At 40.5% G+C, this 12,077-nt stretch overlaps 1 protein-coding gene across 1 annotated transcript; it reads left to right on the top strand.

Annotated features, from left to right (window-relative positions):
* The first annotated feature begins 488 nt into the window (after positions 1–488).
* Positions 489–10,305, top strand: rpgrip1 (RPGR interacting protein 1). Its single transcript, XM_010783065.1, has 29 exons — positions 489–576; positions 968–1,085; positions 1,237–1,442; positions 1,551–1,635; positions 1,721–1,858; positions 1,991–2,096; positions 2,247–2,270; positions 2,352–2,498; positions 2,587–2,660; positions 3,122–3,342; positions 3,464–3,567; positions 4,118–4,168; positions 4,253–4,432; positions 4,565–4,682; positions 4,861–5,024; positions 5,129–5,459; positions 5,995–6,140; positions 6,246–6,478; positions 6,743–6,858; positions 7,027–7,226; positions 7,734–7,790; positions 7,882–8,066; positions 8,232–8,286; positions 8,405–8,471; positions 8,658–8,752; positions 8,890–9,079; positions 9,164–9,248; positions 9,382–9,509; positions 9,658–10,305. Exons 1-29 carry the CDS (start codon positions 489–491, stop codon positions 9,861–9,863), a joined length of 3,918 nt encoding a protein of 1,305 aa, XP_010781367.1. The 3' UTR covers positions 9,864–10,305.
* The last annotated feature ends 1,772 nt before the right edge of the window (positions 10,306–12,077 follow it).

Below are 12,077 nucleotides of genomic sequence, written 5' to 3'. Positions count from 1 at the left end.
AATGTGGAGCAATGCAGACCTTTAACAGGCAAATGGCCAGAAGGAATCGCTTCATTGGCTTTTACTTCATTAAAAGGATGCTATTTACTGTTGGCGATGAAGTCCTCTCTGGGGAGACCTTCTCTTCCTCCTTTTTCCATGTAACTGGGTTTAAAACTATATCTTCTGTTTGTGTGTATCGTAAACGCTCTTGCCTGGATCTTGTCCTAGCCCCCTGTGCTAGGTAAACAAGGGATAATGGTCTCTCTCTCGCTCTAAAGGCACTTACCTTGAATTACCTTTAGGTTCTCTGTATTCCTGCAGTTACAACCCTAATATATTTACTGTATATATTAAACAGTATATATATATATATATATAAGTAAGATATATATATGTTTTAATCAACCCAGTTTGTTAATCTCACCTGAAGAATATCAATATAACAAGTTTGTTGTTGTGACGTTTCAAAGACAGGAGCTTTCTTTGTGTCTGAGTGGAGAGGTGTGATGTCGACAGTGATGGATGAAACAGCCACGGATCTCCCAGTCAGGGATGTAGGACTGATGAGGGGGGGACTGATGCCAACTGTCCCAGGTTTGTATATTATTATGCTAACATGAGAAACTAATATTCAATGTCAATTTAAAAGTATATACAGTCTTGTTAAAATCCAAATGTTTTCCCCAGATACTCTACGTGATGTGAAGACATGGAAGAAGCATCATGTCACGAAGACAAAAGGTCAAATCATTTACAAACCCCATCCTCTCAGATGTTGTTTTCCTTTTATAGTACAATTGGAAAGGGTAAATCAAAAGGAAAGATACGTTTTCATTTCCTTTATACAGCATTACTATTTATTAATATTTTAACTATTTTCCCCACACTTATGCAAAATACCTTCACTTCATTTTATCTTATAAGTGCGGCATCACAAGAAAATAAATAGTTTTAATATATTTTTGGCTGCCTCTCTCTTCGGCAGATCCTCAGCGCCTGTTTCGGTTTCCCAGAGAGCACCTGGAGGACCTGTGTCTCAGATTGCAGGAGGAAAACAGCGTGCTCAGACAACACACCCGAACACAGGAGCAGAGGCTGCGCAGGTGAAAGGAAAATGAACATATGTAATAATGAATGTACAGAGCAGCAGACATTTTGGCAGAATTGATCAATGCGGTGTCTGTGTTGCAGCCCTAGGACGTGATGAACATAAGATAAATCCCCTAATATGGCTGATTAAACATCCTCCCTCAGGATGTCCACCAGACTGACACGTCTCCGTCAGGCCCGTCCTGGGTCCACTGGTGTGAAGGAGAAGGACATGGAGGAGACCATACAGGAGCTGGAGGCCCGAGTGGCCATGCTGGAAAGCCAGAAAGGAGTTCTGCAGAACAAGCTGAGCCTGGCCAAGCAGCACATCATGGACCTCGGGGGACGCACGCCATACAAGTACAGCAAAGGTGTGTGTGTTGCACGTGAATGTAGACCTGGGTGAGCACTGCTCCCTCTTACATCTCTAAACGGCATCCCTCTCTGCCTCTTGTTGTCATGTAAACTGCTGGAGATAGAGGGTGGAGTCAGGAGGGCAGCACAGACCGCCCCGGCCCGCTACGGCCCCTCGCTGGAAGACACCCGGGCAGAGATGGAGAGATTGTGAGTACAGATGTTTTCGAACCTCTGATTAAGTCAGCGTCTCCCTTTCATTCTACTCACCCTCATGACTCCACCCTCCCAGCAGGTGCAGTGTGACGGAGCAGGTGAGGGCAGCAGAGCTGGAGCTCACTGCCCAGGCGCTCAGAGACACGCTGAGGGACAAAGAGAGGGAGATAGAGGACACTGTGAGGGACATGAGGAAGAAACAGGCTGACAGACACAGGTGGAAACAGCAGACATACAACTAGAATCCTACTGCTGTTCATGTTGCTCTTCACAACACTAGCCACTTCTTCTGCTTGTACAAAGACCATGTCAACTAAACCATTAAGTCCTATTGTTATCTCTTTTTCAGAATAACTATAGGAGATAATGTGGATCAGATCCGTCTACAAAAGCAGCTTTCTGACAAGAGCACCGCCCTGAGAGTTACCCAGGAGAAGTTCAACGACCTGCAAGAGGTTAGAGGGTCCCATTTTTTCTATAAATTACACCTGGAAGAAAATATAAATGCTTTTAGACCACCATAAAACCATTTGGATCAGGCTTAGGAAATCTGTATAAATTGGTGCCAAAAGGACTAACAATATGTATTTCTTCTTTCCTTCCAGGAATATGAGAACCAGCTGGAGGAGGTGAGTGCTCCTTTACACAGAGTTTTATAAAAGCAATAGTCTGATTCTTCTCATATGAACTTTGCCCTGTGTTCCCCCCAGACTCAGAGGTCGCTGGGGGAGAGTCAGGGCGCTCTGCTGGTGAAGGTGGAGCAGCTGACTGAGCAGCTGAAGCAGGAGAGACAGAGAGTCCTGCAGCTGGAGGGACAACTCAGCACCACCAGCCTGTCTCTTCACACCGCGGACAAGGTACCGCATCTGTACCTGCATGTATAAATAAAAACAATGTCACGGAATATCAGCTTTCAAATAATATTTTCTATACTTTGTGTTTCAGCTACGGGAGCAGATTTCAGACCTGGAGGGAGAGCGCGATCTAATAAAGGAAAACTATGACACTCTACTAGATAGGTGAGAGGTTATGACCTGCAAATCAATATTAAAAGATATATGTAATAGAGCTAATTAACTAGGGGATTTGATGTGTGAGGCATTATGGTAATTTAGATGTACAGTAAATTAATTTAGATGTGACAGTTAATGCAAGTTGCCTTTCAAGATTAGCAACAAACTAACTTGAGATAAGGTTTACATCAATTATATAACCTATATGTCTTCTTTGACCTGATTTTATTTAGAAATTTACTTAGTTATTTGTATAGGTTAATACCAAGCAGGTGTTTACATACAAGTGATTTGCTCTCTGCGTTGTATTCTAAGCATAGTCAAAATCTGCCAAAGATCTTACAAAATCGAAAAACATATGAAGACAAATAAAAAATTGAAAAGCTGTTCAGTTTTAGAACAATGACTTCTGAAAGTCATTTGTTTTTTTCTCCTTGTGTGTTCATCTTTATCCTTTTCCATCCTAGTACTTTATCTGAGCAAAGCCACCACGATGGTACGGTGGAACAACATAGAGAGGTGAACCAGAGGAGGGAGGAACGGGGAGAAAACATCGGCATCATGGACATCCAGAGACTGGAGGAACTGCTGCGGGAGGAGAGGGGGGAGAGAAGCAGGCTGGAGCTGGAGAAGGACACACTGAGGCGAGAGAAGGAGATATTAGAGGAGAGGAGGGAGCGAGAGAGAGGTGGGAGCATTGCAGAGCGGCTGCAGATTGATTAAAAGAAGAACTGAGTTTGGAGTTAAGAAGGAAGCTTTTCATCTGATTTAAATGATTAGTTTTTTGTGTCCTGTGTTGTTTCATTTAGAGTTCTCTGGGACGAGCGATAAAGATGAACCTCTGGAACAAGAGGTTCTCCTGTACAGGGAGCAGATTTCTGTTCTGCAGGACAAACTGGACTCTGTCAGCAAGGTCAGAAGAGAGCAGTATTACTGTCCACACATTAGTCCCTTCTTTTTCTGTTTTAACCTGTTTTAAGTTCATATCTTCAGTGAAGAAGAACTCAGACAATTCAAAAGTAACTGAAATCCTCATTAGTAAGTAATCATTTTGTAGACTACTACAATTAAAAGTCCTGCATTCAAATATTCTAAAGTAAAAGTATATTAGTATTTACATCGATATGTGCTTAACGTACATATTTCTGAATCTCATTACTGGATTCTTTTGGATTAGCATTAATGTGTTTATCACTATGATAACAATTACTTTATATCTTGTTAGTGTGCTTAATCTATATAATATTATATTGTAATTTATAAGTTAATTCAACATTTGTATGGATAATTTAGCTGTGCAAATCAACTAGTAACTACAACTGCCAAATCAATTTGATCGATTTAAAAATAGAGTAGCATACAATGACAATACTGAGCTAAAGCATTTTAAATGTATTTTTTTTAAACGTGCATCCCACTGCTGCGTACCCTGACTCACTTTTCATCTCCTTTCTCTCTTGCAGATGTTTGACATGAGTGTTGAGGATCTCAGTGACACTCTTTTACAGATCAAGGTGTGACACACTTTTTTACCTCTGCTTTAAAAGACTAAATAAATCGCTTTTAAACCTTGATGCATTCTTTCCTTCCAATTGCAGGCATTCAGGATGCAGCAGGAGAGCAGGGCGGGGCTAGATTTCCTCTGGACTGATGGGCAGGTGGAGGATTCGCCTCGTGAGCTGGCGAACATCCAGGCTGTACATGCTGAGACTGTGCTGGAGTTACAGAAAACCCGAAACCTTCTCCTGCTGGAGCACCGCATCAGTAAAGACCTGCAGGTACACACACCTAACACAACTGTCACATACATGTTGAAAATAAAATGGTAGCATGTTGTAATTTTCTTAACATTCTTTCTCTTCAAATTTAAACTCAACTTTTCTTTCATCAAACTTGGCTTCCTCCCCAAGGAAGAGCTGAAAACAGTTATCCAGAAGCTGGGGAATGAGAGGGAGGAGATGAGGAGGAGGATGACAGAGAAAAACAAGCTTTTATCCAAAAAAGCTCTTCAGATCAACGCTTTACAAGGTGTGAGCAACAACACTTATTTCAGTGGTAACACCAGTGGCAACTTGACCCAAAATATTTCCTAATGAGTTATTTCTGTGCTGTCTCTCACTGATTGATGGAAGGCAAAGGTGTTAGCAGAACAAGTGTTTAGTTAACATCAGAATCTAACCCTTTTCTCTTTCTTTATACATTAAAGCTCAGTTGAAAGAGTTAGCATACAGCCCCAGAAACTACAAACGGACCGTACCACTACAGTACACCTGGCCAGCTGGAAACCAGGAGTTGGTACAGCCCATTGATGAAGACCTGTCTCATTCTCAGATGATGCCTGGAGAGTCACTGTTGGAGATACACCTGAAGGTAACAAAGAAAACAGACATTTTATACAATTGAATCTTTCTTTTTTTCAAAATAATACGGCGCAAGTTTCCCAAGAAGCTGAGATCTGTTGTTTGCTCCTCCAGGCCGCCACCTTCACCCCAGCAGGGCTTCGTACCCTCGGCAGCGTCTGCGGGGAAGACATCGTGACCTTCTGCACCTACAGCCTGTTGGACTTCGAGGTGCACTCCACCCCTCTGGTGTCAGGCTGCCAACCCGAGTACGGCTTCACGTCCCGCTACGCTCTGACAGCCCGAGATCTGGGCAGGCTGGGGGGTCAGGGGTCAAGGGTCAGAGTGGAGCTCCACCAGGGGCTAGGAGGGGTCCGGTTTGTGACACATGGAAGCGGGCAGATGTCCCTCATGGCTGCCATGGAAAGAAGAGGGGAGTGCATTGTTGGACGTGTCAATATCACAGGTGAGTAATGTGGTATGAAGAAAAAGTAATATACTGTTTTTGATATGTATAATACATAGTTTTATTTAGAAAGAAAAAAAGGTTAACCATAAAGGTGTAATATATATAACTTGTCTTTGCAATTATTTATATCAATGTGTATTTTATACATCTATTGATTCAAATAAATAATAAAATCCATTTATACATATGAATTCATACATGTATCGTGATTGGCCTTCTTCCATATATACAAATTGTTAATTAAGTAAGGGGTTTTAATCATGCTAACTAAAGATGACACCAGACAAACTGGCCAGGTTATTAATAATGAGTCAGTATAAATAAATATATAACTAAGTAAAGACAATAATCCTGGATATGATGCATTTACTGCACACAGTTTGTTAACATGCATTGATATTCTGAACCTTAGATAAATTACCTGGAATTGTGTCGTAAAGTTATATTTATTAAATAATCCATAATTTGTGTTTAGAATAATTGGATAATTGGATCTGCTACATTTCTAAAAGCATGCCTGTCTTCCTCCAAGACTCCGATGGTGCGTTTGTTGGTGTTGTGGATTTCTGGGTGCGCCTGTTTGATCCTGCAGAGCCTGAGAGAGCCTCTGACAGGAGGACCACGGCACAGAGGGGTCCGGGGCTCGTCTCTCTGGGCTGGAAGGATGCTGGTCATCAGGTAAAATAGGGGGACCTTTCTCCAGACGTGTGAACATTTCTTTTTTAAAGAAAGCTATTCACAGTGAGTTCTGTGGACTAAGTGCCCTTTCCATGCTGTTTGCAGGAGTTATATGACTACGGTGGAGGGATCCCCAATGAGTTGGTGGTTGTCGTGGATCGCTGTGTGGGCCTTAACTCCCGCTGGCCTGGTCTCCTCCCTGATGCCTACCTGACGTACAGGTTCTACGACCTGCCGCCTCACGTCTCTCCAACAGTCTGCTCCACCGCTGACCCGGTGTTCAGCGACTCCACCAGCTACCCACTGGCAGTATCAGCTGATGTGCTGCACTACCTGAGGTGTGATGGTCTGGAAATAGAATAATGAATATGCTGGGAATTCAGATAAATAATATCAAAGAGGGCAATCAGCCTTCTCTCTTGGGGTTATTTTCGCTTGTTGATTGTTACCAAATAAGTTAAATCTTTAGTCTTGTGTCAAATTAATAATATCCTAAATAACTTAAATAAAGATTTTCTCAATTTATGATCCGTTTTAAGATGCTGCTATAGAGAATACTTATCTTTGCAAATGATTGACAACTTCCCTCCTCTTCTTTCCAGGTCCAGCAGTTTGTGGTTGTATGTGTTTGATGACAGCGATGACCAGATACCCCCTGCCTACCTGGCCAAGACCCCCATACCACTACGAACTCTCGCTACAGGCAGGGAGATCAGAGGTAAGTGAGAGAGAATAAGTTAAAAAAAAAAGACGCATTATTCATCTGCATTGATTTCGATACAGGTGAAGCCAACGTGTTATTTTCACATACATCACATTTGAAAACCAAAGCTACCTAATCAGCAGTTTAAATATGTTTTTATATGTTTTATTTTTGTCTTTCCAGGTGACTTTGTTCTGAGGGATCCAGCAGGTGGACCTCGGGGGATGGTCAGGGTCTTGATCAAATGGAAGTTCCCCTACCAACCATCTGCAGACACTGTGCTGAGCAGACAGGACAGAGGAATGGAGAGCACTGAGAGGGAGGAGAGGGGCAGAGAGGAGGCTGAAGCATCAGAGAGGCCTGTGGCCAAGCCCAGAGTGAAGGTGAGATTTTATCTAGTGTGACAAAAGTTTTGGGAATTATTAACCACATAAAACCTCAACTACTTGTTGTGTATTATACCTGCAGTGGATCCAATTATATTCTCACAATCCAATTCAACTTGGCAATAAGGAAACACGTGTGATTTCAGCAAGAAAACGTAAAATTACATTAAGTATTTTGACTTTAAAGGACAAAACTGAACATTGGACCTATTCAAAATAAATCTTACAAACAGCAAATGAATGATATGGCCACGGTGTGATGACGTTGATCAAACCAATACAAATGTTATGATTCTTTTCTTAGGAATATGTGAGTCTTCACTCATAGATTTAGCACTTTTATCTCAAAGAATTTCTTGTTAATGTATTACTATAATCTTGAATCGGATCGCTGTGTAACTATTTATTTTAATATATATTGTGGCCCCAAATATAAAATAAATGATGTTTCAAAAGACATATTCCTGTTCTATAGCTTAATGTTCTTCTCTGGTTTTCCCACAGAATCAGCTACTCGAGGAAGGGGACACTAAAGCAGTGCAAAAAGAGCCTAAAGCTTTGGTAAGGTTTATGCACCAGAAAAAAACTGTGTGTCTTCATGATAATTCAAGCATAAACTATTATTCTTACTGGTGTATTCGTCTGTTTACAGGCTCGCCCTCCACCCGTGAAACAGAAAAGCTCACAGAGTATACGGCTACAGCAACCAATCTCTGTGAAACCACTGGACACAGGCAGGAAGAGATCCACCAAGAGGTCACCTGACCTTTACCACGACACACCGCATCTGACGCCTGAACCACGCCCGACTACGCCCTCCCTTCTGGCAACAAGGAAGTATGTTTCTTCTCAAATATTCACTCCAATATTTAGTTATAGAAAAGCTTCATCGTATTGATGGAGTTTTAGGATTTGTGTGGTGAAAGACAAAAAGGAAACGGAAGCATTGTCAAGCCAACATTTCAACAGATTTAATTGTATCGTATTATAATCCTACTTAAGGTCTTCTCCCACCACACCATCGAAGAAAAGCTCTGCCAGTGATGCCAGGACTCAGGTAAGAGATAATTGTCTCCAAAAGTCTGTAAAACATATCTGCTGCAGTCATTTTCACAAGAAACAGATCTAAGGAGACACAAGAGTAATATGGGATCATATGAATTGTCTTCTTTCAGGACCTTCTCTCTGTGGATCATGTGTCGATGGATGAAGAGGAGAAGGAAGAGGAGAGGAGTGAGAGTGGTAACTATTCGAATTCGCATATTGGTCCTAACACCTGCTTTTTTCATTACTTTGGAGCCTCACACTGCCATTATTTGAATATTAAAAAATGATTATAATATAACCCATTTTACTTCAAAACATATACATGAAACAATTAAATTAATTCAGTTCTTTCTCATCTTTCTTTCTTTTGTGACTGAACAGCTGCTAAAGGAGACAGTGAAGCCCCAGATTCTTCCGAGTCAAGCTCCTCAACAAGCGACATTATCATCATTCCACCACAAAGACAAATTAGGAAGGTACGGACAAAAGAGAAGGAAGATTTCAGCATCACTGTGCTCTTATTATCATTTCTACATCCCTGGATCTAGTATGAGTTAAATATGCTGCTCAGATGTCGGGATATAAATAGCTGACTGTGTGTTTTTTGCTTCAGGGAGACAAGCTGAGAGTGGAGATTCTGTCCCTGTCGTTTGAGCCGTCCTCACACGTGGTGAAGGACAAGTCAGTGCAGCGTGTTTATGTGGAGTACCGCCTGCTGGGCGTCCCCATGGAGACGACAGAAACACCCATGTCCCTCCGCAAACCCAGAAAGGGAGAGGAGGTTCACTACAACTTCACACGAGGTCAGAGCAGGAAAGTTTTGTGTGTTTGTTTCTAGAATGATTTCATTATTTTATAACCCTTTAATCTCTCTCTTTCTCTCTTAGTGATTTATGTGGATGGTTCACAGTCAGCTCCACTCAGGCAGTATCTCTACACAATGTTGGAGGGCACTGACCCCAACCAGGGCAGGTAGTGTCATCATTTTGTTTTGTTGCGTTTGTACCTTGAATTCAGAGTAAATTCATGTTTTTGTCTCTATTTTATGGAATTTCTCGATCCAAAGACCAACATGTAAATGTGTTTGTCTGTTTGTCTTGACAAGGTTAAAGTTCACAGTAGTCAGTGAGCCGATGGATGATGAAGACGAGTGTGTGGACGTCGGACATGCTTTCCTGGACCTAAAGGAGCTGCTCCTTACTGGAAATGATGTAAACGAACAAGAAATTGAAGGTAAGCAATGTATTTGTATCATATTTTGATACTCAAACCTTCAAAACAAGTTGATTGTGTTGAGAGCAGGCTGCATAGAATTGTATAGCATAACAGAGCATACACTTCTCTTACAGTCTGTCTGTTCCTGTGCTTCTTTTTCCTGCAGTTGTGAGTCTGGATGAAGACAAAGAGGTGATAGGAAATCTGAAAGTGTCTCTGGAAGCAGCGAAAGCTCTTAGTGGAATATACCAGGAGTTTCACCAGAAAATAGAAACCGAGAAAGAAGATGACACTGATGATGAAGAGAAGCAGGAGGAAGAGAAGAAAAAATATGACATTTTGACAGAGTATGATGATGATAGTGACTTCTGAAAGCAGTTAGTATGAGATTAACAGCGAGGTTGTGTTTTGCATGAATGTGTTTTATTAAATTATTTTAACCATGTTCTTCAACACTTCCCCAAACTTTTTTTTTTCTTTCTTATTCATAATTCAACTAGGATTCTTAATCAGATCTACACCCATTGGTAAACATAACAGTGCAATTATTTTAGACTTATACAAATTCAACTTTCAGTCAAAGTTGAATTTGTATAAATCTAAAATAATTTCCCCCATGCAAAAGTTGTATTCATTTAGCTGATGATGATCTAATAACTTGTCATTTAAGTTGATTTTAAGGGCTTGACATAATGGGTATAATCTGTTTTTTTTAACTTGATCAACTTGCATGCAGGGTCCTTTGTAACTTGTCACTTTATCCTGTTATACTGTTTTTGGTTTGTCTGTTTTGTTTTCCATTTTCTCTTTTATTCTGAACAATTTATGGAATTGTAGTAAAGTAGAAGTATAATATCGTTTTAAAAAAATGTAAATATATGTTTATGTTATACATGTCCTCCTTCTGCCAGTAAGAATATTTATAAAAATAAATGTGTTGGCATTTTAAAATGTTGTGATCAATCCATTCATATACAGACGAAAAAATTAAATTGTGAATGTTATACAAGAACAAATCAAAGTAAACATTTATTTTATCTACATTTTGATTATTACCAGATACGGATTCAATGTTAATCAACAAACACATTGCGTCGACTCATCCTATAATCTGAAATGAGCGTTGCAAGGTATGTAACGCGCGCTTAATATTTCCGATTTTCTTTGAAAGCATCATCCATTTGAAAAAACATGTGTCATCAAATATAAGGGGGGGAATGAAGGCAACACTTTTTCAAACAGTCCTTAGTTCAAACGTGGTTGAAATGCTAGAGAAATATCACGTTTTCCAACAAAATTTAGTTTTTAAGCTATTTGGAGCTAAGTGGAGCCAGGGACCGGTTGGCTAACGTTAGCTTGAACCACCTCAACTAAGCGCTAACCTTCGTTACTTCTAAACAGCGAGGTAGTTAGCTTCAACTGCTACATTATTCTACAACCTGCTCCTACATTTAGCAATGGTGAGTATATTTTATCTAATGCTCATTTACGGTTAAAGCCAGACAATTAACCTTGGGCGGGTTTATTGATGTGCCAATGTTAGCTAACAGAAGTTTGAATTTGAAATCCCGAGTTAGCATATCTAAGAAATCATGAACTGCACGTTTAAGGCCTCATGCTCTCCAATGTAAAGACTTTTGTTTCATGAGTAGAGGAGCTGTAATGTACCTCTCACTTCCAGTGTTTTAATGAAAATAACAAACTTGTTTGGCTTTGTAATTAACAGAAGGAGATTATGAAGTGTGTGAGCCACCAGCAGGCCAGCCAACTGCTGCATAACAAGTTCATTGTGGTTCTGGGAGACTCCAGTAAGTAGTCTCTTATTCAACATGTCTCGCTTAACTAAATAATGTTGGAAGAAAACTAGCATGTCGTTATAAGGTTTCAAAGCACCACATTTGAAGAATGGTATGAAAGCTCATTGCTTTTGAACAAACCAGGTCAGCAAGTCAATGTACATTTAAACTTTAAGTAATTTAGGGTACTTTCGCCTCATGGGAACTTATTTCGGAAAAAGTGTATTGAAGTAAATGGGGAGAGAGAACGTATCTTTCGATCCCGTTTGAATTGTGCCATGAATTACACATGACGTTTGTCAATCTTAAAAAATCATTTCCATTTCAAAAAAAGTCAAGAGTTTGTCGTACAACTGTTGACTATGAAAAATACGCAACTAGAAAGACTACAAATCCCAGAGTCGCGTAAGTGATGTCATAATTGTTTCCCTCCACTAAATATAAGAGATAACCAAGATAACTTTAACAATATGCCCGTTTGCTTTGTACAATGCTGTAATCATACCAGCAATGGGTCTTACTCGTTCTTTCGCTTTCCGTCTGATGAAAGGACCAGGAGTGGCTGGCTGGATCAAGTTAGCTACCTAGCTAGTAGCAAGCACGTTAGTTAGCATTACAGCCGGCTTAGCCTTGTCATTTGTATTAGCCTTAACATGAAGTAACATTAAGTTAACCAAAGTGTTAAACAGTAGAGTAGTAGTCATAATTCGTGAACCCTTTGAAGAGTACTGTCACACCGGTGTGATCATTCTATAATACACCTTTAAGCCCGGGGGAGAAGTGCTTGCCA

Source organism: Notothenia coriiceps, unplaced genomic scaffold (genome assembly GCF_000735185.1).
Source record: "Notothenia coriiceps isolate Sejong01 unplaced genomic scaffold, NC01 NC01_scaffold00024668, whole genome shotgun sequence".
Taxonomy (NCBI): domain Eukaryota; kingdom Metazoa; phylum Chordata; class Actinopteri; order Perciformes; family Nototheniidae; genus Notothenia; species Notothenia coriiceps.
The sequence above is the reverse complement of the archived record's forward strand: the minus strand, read 5'-3'. Positions and strand labels throughout refer to the sequence as shown.

Excerpts from the sequence above, each read along its gene's own strand:
- rpgrip1 (XM_010783065.1), top strand. The coding sequence starts at position 489 with ATGTCGACAGTGATGGATGAAACAGCCACGGATCTCCCAGTCAGGGAT. Across the intron at positions 1,859-1,990 it reads AAACAGGCTGACAGACACAG|AATAACTATAGGAGATAATG; the intron begins GTGGAAACAGCA and ends TCTCTTTTTCAG. Across the intron at positions 6,859-7,026 it reads TACAGGCAGGGAGATCAGAG|GTGACTTTGTTCTGAGGGAT; the intron begins GTAAGTGAGAGA and ends TTGTCTTTCCAG.